This window comes from Mastigoproctus giganteus, chromosome 9, assembly GCF_048544385.1.
Source record: "Mastigoproctus giganteus isolate SK-2022 chromosome 9, ASM4854438v1, whole genome shotgun sequence".
NCBI classification, from domain to species: domain Eukaryota; kingdom Metazoa; phylum Arthropoda; class Arachnida; order Uropygi; family Thelyphonidae; genus Mastigoproctus; species Mastigoproctus giganteus.
The window spans coordinates 63,399,792-63,417,412 of record NC_143583.1 but is presented as its reverse complement, the minus strand read 5'-3'; the positions used below and the strand labels follow the sequence as shown (position 1 = coordinate 63,417,412).

At 36.5% G+C, this 17,621-nt stretch overlaps 1 protein-coding gene across 1 annotated transcript in view; it reads right to left on the bottom strand.

Moving 5' to 3' along the window:
- Positions 1 to 17,621, bottom strand: part of mgl (low-density lipoprotein receptor-related protein megalin) — a 1,043,262-nt gene that overhangs the window by 599,844 nt on the left and 425,797 nt on the right. Inside the window, exon 29 of the mRNA XM_090381453.1 lies at positions 14,110 to 14,294. Coding sequence (XP_090237579.1) covers positions 14,110 to 14,294 — 185 coding nt within the window. The remainder of the gene's footprint in view (positions 1 to 14,109; positions 14,295 to 17,621) is intronic.

Below are 17,621 nucleotides of genomic sequence, written 5' to 3'. Positions count from 1 at the left end.
GAACTTTTCCTTTGAATTTGTCCATAAATGGGTAACATAAGCCAGAATATCACCAGTCGATGATGATTGTTGATCAGACGGAAGGTTTCTAGGTAGTTTAAGAGTTGGTGGTTAATTGATTTCTCCATTACTTTAGAAAGAGTAGAAGTAATTGCAATGGGACGATAATTGGATGGGAGGGATTTGTCACCCTTTTTAGGAACTTGCTGGATATGAGCAAATTTCCAAGCAGAAGGAAAAACACCTTTGGAATAAGAAAGGGAAAAAATGTGGCAAAGAACAGGAGTAAGTTCAGGAGCACAGGTTTTGAGAACAAGTGGAGAAATACCATCAGGACCTGGACCTTTCTTAGCATCAAGATTCATCAAAATCCTTCTGACATCCTTTTGATGGAAGACCACAGGAGGCATTGAATGGAGCATGCTGGGAATGGCGGGAGGTGTTTTACCAAGATCATTAATACATGAGTTGGAAGAAAAATGGGATTCTAGCAGGTCAGCTTTATCCTTGGCTGAAGTGACAACAGAACCATCTGGTTTGGACAGAGGTGGCAGCAGAGATGGGTAAAAGTTGCGGCCAATAGCTTTGGCAAGAGACCAGAATGCTCGGCTACCATTAGGGCAAGAAGCAAGTTTTCTACTCTTAGCCTGTTTAAAATCTATTTTGGACTGATTAATAACTACTTTACAATTGTTGCAAAGAATTGAACTAGTTTCATAAAAACTTACAAGATTAAATTTTAATTTTATTTAAACTATTAAATATTGGTGTAGATACACCATAGATAGCTCTTAAATGAAAACTACATTTGTAGTGTAAAGACATCATTTTTGTTATATCTCCTATTGTGTTCATCTTTCACAATGAGTTACCATATATTGCACTACCTTGAATAAGTAATGCTTCACTAATAAAGAAGACTATTGTTACTTATTCTTGGTTATTATTACTTATTCTTCACCAACATCCAGACAGCACCGTTTCAAGGTTGTTGGCCTTTCACCGGTGGGTGGGCATGTACTCGGGTTATGCAATCATGACAACCCATTTGTGAAGTTAATTCCACAATATGAGAGTTGCCAAAAGGTGTATGTGATAATACTATAATAAATATAAATGCAACAAGGCATAATATTATACTATTAAATATTGGTGTAGATACATCACGGATAGCTCTTAAACAAAAACTACAGTTGTAGTGTAAAGGCATCGTTTTTGTTGTATCTCATATTGTGATCATTCTTCACAACAAGTTACATGTATTGCACTACTTGAATAAATAGCGCTTCACTAAAAGAGAAGACTATTGTTACTTATTCTTGGTGGGCACTACCACCCAGACCGCACCATTTCAAGGCTTGTTGGCTTTTCATCAGTGGGTGGGCAGGTACATTGGTATTGCAATCATGACAACCCAGTTGTGTTACTTATTCTCGGTGGTGCCCACCACTTAAGTATTATGGTTTCAACTAGAAAAGGTATTCATAACTTGTCATGGAGTATCCAGACTGGCTGAAGAATTAATGCAGCTAATTCATCTGTGAGGTAACCTCTTTCATGGTACATGCTATCACATGTAAGGCTCAGCTGGACAGGTATTTTGAACGAACAGAGGGGTGAAGTGGAAGTGGGTTTTTTTTTTTTTTTTTTTGGCTGATGCTGCATAAGCTTGCTTTCTTGCATCAAATGCCTCTACTAATGCTAATGCTAATGTATGTAAACTTTCTCTAGCTGATCAAGCTTATTTCTGTGTGCCTGATGTAGGGATGATGATGACGTTAAATTACAACTGATTAAAGGTGATGACCTTAAATTAAAACTTTGCATATTGTTAGGTGAGGCTGAGTCACTGAGAAATTGAGTCAATACACTAAATCTGGGAGCTTGGTGGCGATTCAAATACCTAATTATATGCTGGGAGATGCTCTACCAAGTTCACCCCAGGACATTCCACTGCAGAATGCTGTTGTTCAGCAGGAGGTTATATTACTGGGGAATTCAAGTAAAGACAGATGGAATAGAACCAGAATACCTTTTCCAGGTGCTAAAACCGATAATGTAACTAACTGGCTATCATTTATTAAAGGTATTAAAGGGTGTATACCAATCCACGTGGGAAATAATGACTTAAAAAATAAAACAGCTGAAAAAAGTACTGGTTAAACATCACAAGAAGGGATACATTGTTGTATCTGCAATTCTTTCCACCCATGATAGGAGGGAATATATGATGAAAGCCTTGTGGGTTAACTCTAGGACTTGAGGGACTCTGCAAGACTTATGGTGGGGGAGAGTTTTTCTTAGCATGAACTGTCTTAGTTGTAGAAAAAAAAAAATTGCTTTGTAGAGATAGAATTCATTTGAATGGAAGAAGTGCTTGGGAGGAGAATTGTCTGGAATAATAATGGGAAGGAGCAGTAGTGCGTAGCACACGCTTCTTGATTAGACCCGGGTTCGAGCCTGTCACCACCAAATATGGAGGATGCGGAAAGGTCAGGGAATGACCACCGCACATCCCGGAGCAATATGGCCTTAGTTGCTAATGCTCCTAAAAAAAAAAAAAAAATAACAAACACAACAAGTGTGGGTGAATAGGAGGCCACACATGAACAGTTTCTCTGCAGATCTGGCCCACCACAGCTTTAGTACATGCAATAATTTCTTGCTAAATAATTATGTTTTAAAACTTTAAAAACTGAAAAATAATAATTATATATTTTTAAAAGTTTTTGATTATTAAAAAAGTTTCTGCATTTATTTAAAATTTTTTTCTCTACTAGGCAGCCACACAGGAGCAGTTTTATCATGCAGATCTGGACTGCCATGGTCCAGAAGATCTGTGGGGGGGGGGGGGATATTTCTGTGTGGCTGCCTAACAAGTTTAAGAACAGTATTGAAAGTATTGAGAATTATCACTGACCAGGGCAATCAGATTATGTCATAGCTGCTTCAGCACATACCACCACTGGCAAGGAGTTGCACATTTGAAAACTGTGTATGCTAAATGGATTCCTTGGCATTTAATACGAGAACTGAAGGAAAAATGACTTAATGTCTGTTTTGTGCTTTTCTGATAATACAGTGGGTCCCCAGTATCTGAGTGTTCATTTCCCAAGTCCCCGCAGTTACGAGGATTTGAAAATTAAAAAACTACAGGAAATCATTGAGAAAATTGACCAAGCATCTGAATACTTTTGTGAGAACGACCCTCTTCATGATCATGCAGTAAAAGTTAAGTTTGAAGTTAGAGATATAACTAAATGCTATGACACAATTTTTCTGAAAAAATATGGCAAAAAAACCCCAAAAAACTCTAGATTCATTCTTTATTTGTAAAACTGAAAAATAGTTAACTTCAATAAACTTTACTTAACCATACATTGTTCAACATATTATAATAAAAAATGCCTAATAAAATAATTGTCTGATTTTTCAGTTCCATCAATCCCACTTTTTATTATGTCCAAGTACATAACATACATCACAAAAATTTGGTCCCTGTTTTAAGTGGAATTTTCCAGAACCAATTATCCTTGGATAACGATGATACCCTGTATATGCATGAAGGAGACTGCTGTCTTAGAACACAAAATGACTGGAGATGATCTGACCTATTACACATCAGAAAGCAAATGAGCAAGTCCATAGCGGTGGCATATAGGCTCACCTTAACTGAAGAAAGCCCATACCCAGCATCAGTCAGGAGAGTGGGAAGGTGTTACTAGCTATATTCAGGAATCATCACAAAAGTGTGATTCGAGAACATTATCTGGAGATGAGAAACAGCAATAAGTGACAAATACTATGATGTGTTTCTAAATCAATTAAAACCAGCAATTCAAAAGAAATGTTGTGATGAATCATCAATAAGACATTAAGACGCTCCTGACCATCTGTTTACACTGCACAGAGAAATTCACATCACCCTGGTATTGTAACTCCCAAATTGCTTTCTTCCTCTAATGTTTTTAATTCAACCCCACCAAGTATATAAATTATTTTTGAGTTGTTATTCCCCAAGTGACCTTTGAATTTTACTTCATTAAAAGGAGTTGCCACTTTTCTGAGTATCTTTGAAGCCTATCCTAGTCATTCTGAAGGGGAGGGTGCACTGTTAAGTGATTATTATTATTATTATTAGCCATATGGTGCAAGGAAACCTGAGGCTTATGCACGGGCCCAAAAAAAAATTTGAGTACCCTGAGAGAGAGAGGAGGGAATCACCAAAAAAGAGAAGAATGATGATATCCAGCTCAGGACCCTGGGTGTACCAAGGACATACTCACTAGATATGAGGCCCTAGGGTTGACCATTAATCACTCTTCCAATCTTTACATTACCTGCAAATTTCAACATCATTTAAGAAAACAGAAATAGCGGTTCTTGTTTCATCACTCCTTGAGAGATACATCACTAATTTAAACATTAGCCTAATTTAAAGAGTAACTATTGCAATCCTCTGCCTTCTGCCCTGCAGCTACATTGTGATCTATTTTAAAATATTACTTGTGATCCCAACATGTTTCACTTATACAGTAACCTCCCATGAATGACTGTCTTATGTTTTGCTAAAATGCAAATAAACAATGTAAAAATTATTTCCTACATCCAGCTCACAAGTGACTGTGTCATAATAACTAAACAGCTTAGTTAAATAACATTTTCCTTTAAAAAAAACCATGTCATATATCCTTTTGAATTCCATTTCTATCTAAATGTCCCTATATTGCCCTCTTGATCCCTGTCTCCATGATTTTCCCTACCACCAAGTCAAACTGACTGGTCTGTAGTTGCCCAATGGCAAAACATTGGCACTTCTCCTATCCAAGGGACTCTCTCCCAAGTCAAATGATGTTCTTGATTAACTTTAACATTTCAGTGCACTCTCTTCTCACTTAACTAAAAATTACTGGGTATATGCCATCAATTCCAGGAGTCTTTAAACCTACTTTTAAGCTTGAAAGTTTTCTAAAAAAACTGTTGTGATATCAATATCACTAATTTTATACTGCTTAGCCTCATTCGGACAGCCTCCCTCACACTATGGAGGATCTTCCATCTGTAAAGATCGATGCAAAGTACCTATTCAATGCATCAGCAACAGCTGGGTTATCAGGACCTTCCTACACCCATTACAGAAGGGTGTAATGTGATTTATTCTTTTCTTTGTTAATACATAAATATCTTATGTGCTTCTTTTCTTTAAAAGAAAAAAGAAGTCTTTTTTTATTTTTTCACTCTTGACATTGTTTTAAAAGAAGTTTAATTTAAGTTTAATATCAACAAGTATCTTCTGTTTTCTCGACCTTTAACACAGTTACTAAGTACTACAGGTTCTAATACCTTTTGTGTTTGGAGTTTTCATAAAAAAAAAAAAAAAAAACGGAAAACTGAACACAATATTATGAAAAGCAACAAACATTAAAAATATTATTTTAAAATTACTTACTTTGTCTAATAGCTTAAAAGTACTTTACTCTTTTGTTTTGTTCAAAACATTTCTAATAGGCAGTACTATTGAAAATTTTAGAATTTTGGAGACTTCTTTATTAGTGTGGGTGGGGATGAAGGAGACAAAAGCTCTGAAAGCTGTGCAAATTTACAAAGCATTATCAGATGTATATTATTTTGCTTTTTGATGTATTTTTTTATCATCCCAACTCTTTAGGGTGATAAAAAACAATAAATCCACTGGATGAGAGATTGTAGTGTTTTATGTGGTAGGAATGATTGAATTACACTCTTTGGAATACTCATTGATTTTTTTGCACAATAAGTTTCACAGAGAGAGAGAGAGAGAAAGAGATCACTAATAATGAACAATTTTTAGGGCAATCTATTACAAAAAAAATAATAAATAACACTTCCTACACATATGTACACTGTGCTGCCACTTTATTAAGTACACCACTGCTGTGCACACAAATGGTTTGTCCCACAACATTGCAAGTCACATGACCACAGTTGTGGGTATAAATGCAGCAGAAGAAACTTTCTAGTATCAGTTAAGCATACAAACCATAGCAAGAATGGGGAAAAGCAGTGATTTAACGGACTTCGAATGTGGCATGGTGGTAGATGCATGACGTGTTGGACAAAGAATCTCTGAAACGGCAATTCTCCTGAACTTTTCACGCACCACAGTTTCAAGGGTGTATCGAGAATGGTGCAACGAACAGAAAACATCCTCTCAACGGCACTCCTGTGGAAGAAAATCGTTGATGAGAGAGTTCAGAGGAGGATGGCTAGAATTGTGCAAGCAACCAGACGGGCCACAATGTCACACATCACGTCAGAATACAACCTTGATGCGCAGAACAAAATATTGCAATGGACCACTAGTCGTAATTTGTCGCGAATGGGCTACAATAGCTGATGGCCACATCGCATACCTTTTTGTTATCAATGAAGAAAAAGAGAGCATGCTTCCTGTGGGCACAGCAACACCAGCACTGGACTATCGAGGATTGGAAAACAGTTGCTTGGTCTGACGAGTCGAAGTTCCTGGTGCATCATGTTGATGGAAGGCTCAGAATTTGGTGAAAACAACATGATTCCATGGACCCTTCACGTCTGGTGACTACTGTGCAAGGTGGTGGGGGCAGTGTTATGGTGTGGGAAATGTTTTCTTGGCACACGTTGGGTCCATTGATACCCATAGATTCACATCTGAATGCCACATCGTACCTAAACATTGTTGCTGACCAAGTGCATCCATTCATGTTGACAGTTTATCCTCAGTCAGATGGTTACTTCCAGTAGGATAATGTGCCAGTGCACATAGCCTGAATCACTATGGAATGGTTCCAGGAACACGACAATGACTTTTCTTTGCTGCAGTGGCCCGCTCAGTCCGTGGATCTCAATCCTATTGAACATCTTTGGGATGAGCTGGAAACGGCTGTTTGTTGCAGGCCTACAACTCTGTTGAATCTCAAGGAACTGCTTGTCACATTCATGTCTGCATGGTACTCCATTCCTGCACAACATTTTCAGCATCTTGTTCAATACCAAAGATGAAATGAGGCTGTTTTTAAGGCTAAAGGAGGCTCAACACACTACTAGGTAGGTGTACTTAATAAAGTGGCAACACAGTGTAGGTACTAATATATTTAGAGAACAAAATATTCACAGAAAATAAATCAATCCTTGGAAAAGCCAGATGTTGATGGCATGTTTTGTTAAAGCAAAATTAATATTAAAATAATTAACTTAAAACATTTTAGTAAACTACACAGTTTACAAATCAACACAAGTTATTTTTATTTTTTTTTATTTGGTAGTTGTTGGTGCATCGGCATCTGTGGCCATAATGCACCACCCAAGGTTTTTGCAGTACTCTGATCCAAGCCCGAGGCGGGATTCGAACCCGCGACCTTTGGGTTGCTAGGCAGGTACTTTACCCACCTGGCTAGCCCAGTCGGCAATCAACACAAGTAAACAACAGCATAAATTACAGAAAACATGGATATGTACTTGAAAAATATAACAATCTTTCTATGGTAAACAGAAAAAAGTAAAGATTATTGGAACCTACAGCACCCTTGTACAGTTTATGGAATGAGAATACAGAAAATACTTGCTGACATTGAACATGAATTTCTGTATTTTGGGTTTTCTTTTTCACAGGAAATATATAAGAAGGGAAATCATTCTAAAAAAGCAGAAGTTTATGGGATAGCCGAAGTAGAGGAAAAGTTAGTTTGGCAATTTTTGGAAGTGAACTGTGAATGAAGGTTGACCAGCTGATGTATCAGTTCAGACTGAGTTGTAAGATAAAGGTGGAATCACATGATGAGTTAGAAGGACAACATATATGGCAAAATCTATAAACAAGGCATGCAATATAAAAACATCTCTGATATTTTCTACTACATAGGGAGTACAGTGAAATAACCTGTTTACTCTTTTTTTTTGGTAGAGTCCAGGAGATTGAAAAGTTTTAGAGATACTACTTAGCAGCCATTTAGAAGAAAAGTAAATCAAGAGAAAAAGAATTTTTACATTTTTCAATGTAGAGGAATGTTTGTGATATGCTTATACAAAAGAAAGATTAGAAGTCAAGTTACCCCAATAAAGATATGTGATATTGTCTAGAAATCTGAATGTTGTAGAAGATGAGCAAGGGTGCAGCAGACATCTTTTTTTTTTTTTTTTTTTGTAGGATATTTCCCAAGACTGTTTTAGAAGGCTTGAAGCTAACTAAGTTTTCTTCATGCTATTGTTGGTAGATTTGAGAAGTTATAGCTGTTTGCGTAGCACAAAGTTTTGCAAACCAGAAAGTGGAATGTAATGTGCTGTCTTCAGCAGAAGTATGAAAAAGAAGTTGTGACTGCATTAAGGCTGCATTTCCTCTTGTATATTAACCTTCCATCTCATCAATGATCATCAATATGGATTCCAACAGTGTCCACCCACTGGTAATATACTGGCATCTGTCAACCACCTATGGACAAATTCAATGGAAAAATTTATACAAGTCAAGCAGTTGCTCTTGACATTTAAAAGGTTTTTGATTGTGTCTGGCACAAAGGTCATCTAAATAAACTTCCATCTTATGGTTTGCCAACTGTATTTTGTATTTAGGTATCCAGTTTTCTCTCTGACCACTCACTGTGGGTGATGACAGATGGTTCTCTGTCTTCTAACTTCTCCACTAATGCTGGTTCCCTAAGGTTCAGTTCTTTCTCCTACTCTTTTCCTCTTGTATGTTAATGACTTTCTTCCATTGACCAGAAATCCTATCCATAGTTTTGCTGATGACAGAACATTGCATTCCACCTTCCAGTTTGGAAAACCTTGCCCTGCACAAACAGCCTCAAATTCTCGAATATCCACTACCAATTCCTTAAAAGCATATCCATGTAATTCTCCAGTGGGACCAAGATAACTTAGTTGATTTAAATCCTTCTAAAACTCAATCCTGTCTTATATCTCAAAAAAGGATTCTTCTGCCCCTATACTTATCATCTTCAATGACAGACTGATTTCTAGACAAGATCACATATCTCCATTGGGAATTACCCTGATTTCTAATCTCTCCAGGCACAAGCACATCACAAACGTTGCTTCCTCTGCATCCAAAAAATTGGGCTTTTCTCTTTTGCCCTCAGTGTTATTTTTTTTCCAAACACCTGCTCACCCTGTACAAATCACAAATCTGCCCTACAATGGAATATTGTTTCCACATCTTGGGTGGTGCCCCCCTCTCTCTCTCTCTCTCTGGCTTCGACCCCTACAGATTCCATTCAAAAGAGGGCAGTTAGGTTAATTAATGACATATCTAACAGTCACTCCACTCTCTGTCTCATAAACATTCTGTTTCGGCTGCATGCCTTTTCTATAGATACTTCCATGGGCATTGTTCTTCTGAATTGGCTTCTACAGTTCCCATTCTCTCTCTTCCAAACCAGTCAGCATCCTTTTATTGTTCAACTTCAAACTCACAGAACCAACTTTTCTTCTTCATTTATTCCTTCAACTTTCATTTTCTGGAACAACCTTCCTTCATCCATATTTCCTGAAAATTACCTACACAATGTCAAGGCTAATATCAACAAGTATATTCTTTCATCTTCTCAACCTTCAACCCATGCATGGTACTAGGTTCTAATACCTCTCATGCTTGGGATTTTTATAAAAAAAGATATTTGCATAAGAATAAGAAAAATTTACCTCGATATGATACATAGAACACTTTCATATGACACGGAAGTGTTCTACATATAATATTGAGGTAAATTTCTCCTATTCTTCTGCTAATATTGAAATCAAAGTAGAACGTATTGAGCACCAAAACTCTGGTTTATACTATTAAAAAAAAAAAAAAAGGATACATATTGTAATAATGTCTGGTCAAAAGATATCACAACTACAGATAATGGAGTCATTTCTTAAAATACAGATCTGCCCACCCACATTATACCAAAGCAGGAATTAGAAGAACTGATGTTCCGATGGCACCAAGAATATGCAAAGGGAAACAAACAGGCAAGATAAAATTCATTAAAATGAAAATTCCTAATCAGACATGTTATTTCAAAAATCATAGATGAGAAAATAAAAAGCATCCTGTTATGAATAGGAGATGCAAACTAACACTGAGATTATCACCAGTCCTTTTATTCTTATAATCAGCCAGAAGAGTGAGTATGTGAAACATGCTGATAAATGAAGTGGCACCATTTGGGTTATTATTTTTGTCTTTTGCTTTCCTTAAACAATTGCAGTGCTTGTCACACAGCTGCTGCAATGGTAAGTTAGATCCAGTTTGTTTTAAGTTAGAATTATTACATAAAAGTTTCTTATTTCTTGTTAACAGAAGGGACTGCTTCTACAGGGATGGGATACACTTAAATAGAAACGGTGCAAGAATATTTGCTGATGCTATCGAGGCAGTGTTAGATGGGTCGGAAAACTGCTAGCTTGGGGGGACACAAGGACTAATAGATTAACAGTAGCCGCTGGCAGAGGTGAAAGTGATTCTTGCACTGCTTCTATTGGAATGAGCAGAAGCCTGGAAAACAAGATGCAGGATATTTCAGAGACTGCTGGGAGTCATTGCAGTACAAATAAACACATGGGTTCTGTTAGGGTAGCTAAGAAAAAGAACAGGTGCATGTATACTTGCGTGTACACCAATACTAGGAGTTTGGTAAATAAATTTGATGAATTTGAGGTATTGCTCAAAGCATCAAAGGCGAATATTGTTGGGATATCAGAGACGTGGTGTCACACAAATATGCCGACCGGGTTAGCCGGGTGGGTAAAGTGCTTGCATGCCTGGCAACCCAAAGGTCGCGGGTTCGAATCCCGCCTCGGGCTTGGACCAAAGTACTGCAAAAACCTTGGGAGGTGCATTATGGCCACAGAAGCCGATGTGCCAACAACTACAAAAAAAAAAAAAAAAAAAAAAAAGTCACACAAATATAAGGAATGCAGAACTGGAATTTGGGGAGTACAACGTCTACAGAAAGGATGGACAGGATAGGAAGGGAGGAGGGGTTATGCTATTATTTAAGAAACACATAAAATCCAAGGAAGTGAAGCCAGTCGACATCGCTAGACAGTGCAGTGTCGAGTCAGTTTGGTGTGACATAAGAACTCGGAGATCAAAATTGAGAGTAGGAGTGTGCTATAGGCCTAATGACTCTGATGAGTATAATAAGATACTGTACAGGAAAATAGAGTCGGCCAGTAAATCAGAGAGTCTTATAATGGGGGATTTTAATTTCCCAGATATTGACTGGAATTTGTGGATTGGTCACTCACACACTAGCAAGGCTTTTATGGATTTATTGGATGATTGTTTTCTACATCAGCATGTTCGGGAGGCAACTAGAGGGAGTAATACTCTTGATTTGATTATCAGTAGTGATTCTTCATGCATTAAGAATCTGCAGAAAGAGGAACCACTAGGTGGCAGTGATCACAGTGTGCTGAAGTGGGATTTACTCAAAGAGGTAACTACCATCAGGGGTAAAGGGAAGGGTTATTGCTTTCGTAAAGGCGACTACGATGGTCTGAGACAGTATTTAAATTCTATACAGTGGGACCAACGGATGATGTTACCAACAGCAAATTCAAAATGGGAAGCATTCAAAGAACTTATCTTGGAAGCTACTAGGTTTTACATACCAACTAAGAAATATTGTTTAAGGTTTAGGCCTAAATGGATGTCAGATGAACTAATGAGACATATGACAGAGAAGAAAAATGCTTGGGATACATATAAATTAACACGTGGCACAGAAGCCTATGATACATATAAGTTGATCTCTAACCAAGTCACAAAGGAGGTTAGGCAGGCGAAGGCAGATTACGAGAAATCTTTGGCAAAGGATGCAAAGAAAAACAGTAAAGAGTTCTTTTCTTATGTAAACTCTAGAAGGAAGGGGATGAATCAGATTGGTCCACTTGATATCGATGGTTCAACTGTTGATGATCCTGCTCAGGTAGCTAACAAACTAAATGAATATTTTGCATCAACATTCACACATGAGGATTTATTCAGCGAGGGGAATGCCAAAGGTATATTCAACTCTGGCAGTAAGCTAGATAATCTTGTAATAACTGAGAGTAAAGTGGAGGAGAAATTGTTGAAGATAAACACAAGAAAGGCACCTGGGGTGGATGGGATCTATCCAGTTATATTAAAGGAGGCAGCAAAGGAAGTAAGCAAACCCTTAGCCATAATTATGAGAGCTTCCTTGGACTCAGAGGAGGTACCCATAGACTGGAGATGTGCAAATGTGACCCCAATTCATAAAGGAGGATCAAAGGCTGACACAAGTAATTATAGACCTGTGAGTTTAAATTTTGTTCCAGGAAAATTAATGGAGGCACTGGTTAAAGAAGCACTGCAAGGTCATCTAGACAAGACTTCAGTTATAGCTCGGACACAGCATGGTTTTGTTAATGGAAAGTCTTGCCTGACCAATTTGATTGGATACTATGATGCAGTCACAAAAGAACTGGATGCAGGAAATAACTTTGATATTATATACTTGGATCTTAGAAAGGCTTTTGATACTGTTGCACATGGAAGACTGCTGCACTAATTGGAGCAGTGTGGCATTGGAGGCAAATTGCTGCTATGGATAAAGGGGTGGTTGATGGGGAGAAGACAGAGAGTGGTAATCAATGGACACTGCCCATTGTGGACTAATGTTATTATTGGAGTCCCTCAGGGTTCAGTGTTGGGTCCATTATTGTTTTCTGTATTTATAAATCATATTGGCGATGGTATATCAAGCTTAATGTCCAAGTTTGCAGACGATACAAAGGTTGGCAGGGTTGTTAAGAACACTGCTGATGCTATGCTTCTGCAACAGGATCTGGAAAGGTTGAGCAGATGTGCTGAGAGGTGGCAAATGAAGTTTAACATTGACAAATGTAAAGTACTACATATGGGAAACAGTAACCCCAGAGCAACGTATCAACTCTGTGATAGAGAATGTAAAGGACCTGGGGGTAATTGTGCAGGCAGATATGAAGTTCTCTGAGCAGACGGGCTGCAAGAGTAGCTCACGGCGTCTTATCAATGATATACAGGAATTTTTCTATCAGGGATAAGCAGGTGATTATTCCCTTGTATAAGGCAATGGTCAGGCCACACCTTGAGTACTGTATACAGGTCTGGAGGCCTCATTTCAAGAAGGATGTAGAGCTGCTGGAATGAGTACAGAGAAGGGCAACAAGATTAGTGAATGGAACAAAGGGTTGCTCTTACGAAGAAAGGCTTAAGTTTTGCAAATTACAGTGTCTGGAGACTAGGCACTGGCGAGGTGATCTGATAGAGGTGTATAAAGCCTTGAATGGTTTGAGCATGCTCAATGCTGATGGGTTTCTGCCTCTTGCTCAGAATAATCACTTGAGAGGGCATAAATTCAAATTGAGGAAAGACAGATGTAGGATAGATGTCCGGAAATTTGTCTTTAGCCAGCGGGTGGTTGGTTGGTGGAACAGACTTCCATCCCTTGTTGTGGAAGTTGATAGCCTAAATAAATTTAAGGCTCAGCTGGACAGGTATTTCGAAGGAATGGAGGGGTGAAGTGGAAGTGTTTTTTTTTTTTTTTCTGGCTGATGCTGCATAAGCTTGCTTTCTTGCATCATATGCCTCTACTAATGCTAATTTCAATTAACGTTATTTTCTTATATAAATAAAGCATGTGAAAATTTTAAATAATGTCCCCCCCCCCCCAGCAGAATTAGTATAAGTTTTGTTTTTCTGGATGCCAAGTGTAAAAAAGCACATTTTTAAGTTTAAAATTTTCATTAAAAATAAACTATTACATTTTTTAAGTATTGAAATTCATTAGAAAAGGTCTATTGCTCGTGTGAAACAAGCAGAATTCAAAAAAAGAATTTTTTTTTTTTCAGAAAAAAAAAAAAAAGAAAATTTGGGTCTGACAGCCAAGGTACCACCATCTTTTTTACGATCTAGAATGCTACTGCCGATGAGTTAATAAATTGGCATATAAAATTTCTCAAATTTGAAGAACCTACTAGGATAACCCAATGATTTCCATATAATAATAAGTAAATATTTATATACAAAAAAGAAATATAAATATATAAGACAATAATTAGACTATAATCACCAATTACCCTTCCTGTGGATCAAGGGATAACCCTCTTGGCTGACTTATATTTTCATTCAGAAGAACAATATGATGCTCGCCATTTAAAGTGGAAACTTCCAATGTCTTTAATCTTGAATCAACCCAATACAAATTTTTTCCTACCCAGTCAACAGCTAAACCTTCTACTAAGTCCAAACCACTGTCAATTACCTGAAAAAAAAGAAGAAGAAAATAAAGATGTTTTATATCGTATAATAACAAACTTACAGATATAGACATCTTGTGTAAAGATATCTTGGGTATATCAATAAGACTGAATCAAATGAAAACAACTGTTTGCTATAATATATATTACAAATAAATCTTAGGCTATAAACTGTTCCTCAACATAGTGATTCCCTTTCAAAGTATTTTTCTTTAAATTTATTAATACAAATTTAATAGTTAATACAAATGTACATATTTGTGAATACAAATCATAGAAAAGTTTTTTTAATTGTTTGATGAACCACTTTTGCACTGCATAATTGAACAATTTAACTTTTCTTTGAACAATTCACTGATGCCATGATGTAATCATAGAAAAGTTTTTTGATGAACCACTTTTGCACTGTATAACTGCACCTCATCAGTATAAAAATGGGTTCCAGTCAGTTCTGCTGTTAAAGGTTAAGATCACTGATAACTGCATGGTACAAGTTCTGAACATGGAAAAATAACCATGGGCAGGTCCTTGGGTAACAATCAGCATCATTTGCTTCTGATAATTGGCTTCAAACTGTTCTTCAGAAAAAGTTTGAAGATTAAATACCTCTCACTTGAGATATCTTGGTAGCTTTTATTCATATAACATTAAAATAGAGAAACATGAACAAATTTGATTCAGAGATTTGAATAGAAATCCTGATATTTTTAAAACTGATTTTCACTCTGATGTTAGATTTTCATTTCATGGCAGAGTAATTTTCTTATTACTGAAACTGAATTCTGACTTACTGGACACAATCTGAATTTTGAGTTGCCACCACCTTAAAAACTATGAAATCTGTTACAATTCTTAATCCCTTAGTGGATGTGCTGGCTGATCCTATGCAACAAAAATATAAATAAATAATTATAAAAATTAAAATAGCTATTATAATTATGTGAGTATTTTTGTATTCCTCCAGTATAGTCTCTAATTTTAATCTGCATTTTCTTTTTTAACTAGAGAAGTATAGCTAGACATATTATATTCAATCAAAACCTACAGTTTTTGTTTTGGCATTGATTCAGGTTATGAAAATATATACATAAATGATACCACTATATTCATCACAGCCATAAGACATGACCTCCTCATGTGACTTTTTTTTTTGTGTGTACCCACTAGAGTGTTAAACAGTATCACTCAGACATATACCAAAGAATGGAAATAAAAGCACTCTTTGCCATATATTGAGAAAGAGGTTTTATTATATATATTTATTTTATTTTATTTTATTTATTTTATTTATTATTATATAAAGTATCAACTATAGTATTAATTAATAGCAATAAAGAAGCTTTGGTTCTTTCAGGCATAAGTGCAATTCTAGCTTATTTTGTCAGTGAAATATCAACAAAACTTGACTTAAAAAAAAAAAAAATTCTGTTTATACTCTGGCATGCCCACTAGAACATGCCAGAGTGTAACAATCAATTAGGAGGTTACAATTAATCATTTAAACAATAAATGCAATTTTTAACTACGTTTGGCAATCATGTGGGTTCGAACCATGATGGGCTTGAACCACGGTTGTCTCTCAACGCACACGCTACTGTGCTCTTTCACTTGACCACTCAATTATATTAGACTTAATATTAACATAATGAAACAAACCCAACAAGACGTAATGGCTATTACACTGTAATAGCCTTCAACAGTTATCCATAAATGATGAAAGCATATTTTCTCTTTCTAGGATGATGAAAATAAAGGACACACATTTAAATTAAAGAAAGATAATCATAGAGAGGATTTAGGAAAATTTGCCTTTACCCAAAGGATAATCAACTACTGAAACAATCAACTACTCAAGTTACCACATAGCTTTGCAAAAGCAAATAGTTCATATAGATTTAAAGGGTGATCAGATAAACATTTGGAAGAAGTATATAAAAATATAAAACTGAGTTTTTTGTTATATTATATTCATTTTATATTATTTTTATTTTTTTATGTGTATATTTAAAGAGAAATATAAGCTTTGAGTAATAAGTTGAACTGAAAGGATGGAGAAATCTAAATATTAAAGTGATCATGGAAATTACATATTATGATGCAAATCTGAAAAATAAGAATGTAAAGGTATATATGGGTAAGTCAAAATTATGCATACACGCTTTAACAATCCATAATTCATGAATTAGATAATACATTTGCACTATTTCTTTTTTTGGATTGGTTGAAACTCAGAAACATTATGAACAATGTGCAATTAAGTTTTGATGAGAGAAAGGCAATTCCTAAATGGTACTGGAAATTTGAAAATGTTTTAGAACTTCAGTGTGCACGGAAGTGTGCCTACTCATCTACCAATAACCATTTGTGAAATAAATTTGAGAAACACAGAACTGTATGCAATATCAATAATACAAGCAGTAGGAGGAAAAGGACATCAAGAAGTATTGAAAACATTAAATCTGTTATGAATGCACCCGAACGTTTCCCACAGAAGTCAACAACACAATGTTCTCAAGAATTGCAAATGAGTCAATCATGTTATAAGAATCTTAAAGGATATAAATTGAAGACTTTTAGATCTTGATTACTGCATGTAATATAGGAAGATGATTCAGATCAACAAACATAATTTTATGAGTGGTATTTCATAAAAATGGTGGAATCAGTGCTTTTGAGGATGCAACTGTATGGTCAGATGAAGCCACATTAAAACTAAATGACATTTGAATCATCACAACTGTGTTTACTGGGCCAATGAAAATCCTCATCTTACCATGCAGAAAGATGTTATCTTGCCAGGGATAACTGTGCAGATAGGAGTTTCCTCTCACAGGATTATTGGACCACACAGAATCAACAGCACTGTTATTGGGGAAGAGTTATCTTGAAATATTAAAGAACAGGATGATGCACCTTCACACTTTCATACTGCTGTAGGGCACCTCCATAGCCAGGTGGGAAGGAGCAGCAGTGCGTAGCACACGCTTCTTGATTAGACCGGCGTTCGAGCCCGTGCCCACCAAATACGGAGGATGCGGAAAGGTCAGGGAATGACCACCGCATATCCCCAGAGCAATACGGCCTTAGTTGCTAATGCTCCTAAAAACCAAATAACAAATAAAAATAACATACTGCTGCCTGTGACTATCTGGACAGGGAATTCCATGAACAATGGATAGGTCATGGGGGGGAGAACTTTTGAATACTTGCCAAGGTTTCCGAACCACAGTCTCCTAGATTTTTTTTTTTTTTGCATGGGGATACCCGAGAGATAAAGCATATGCTCAAAAACCCAAAACAATGATCTGTGGATGGCAATGCAGCAGAAATCA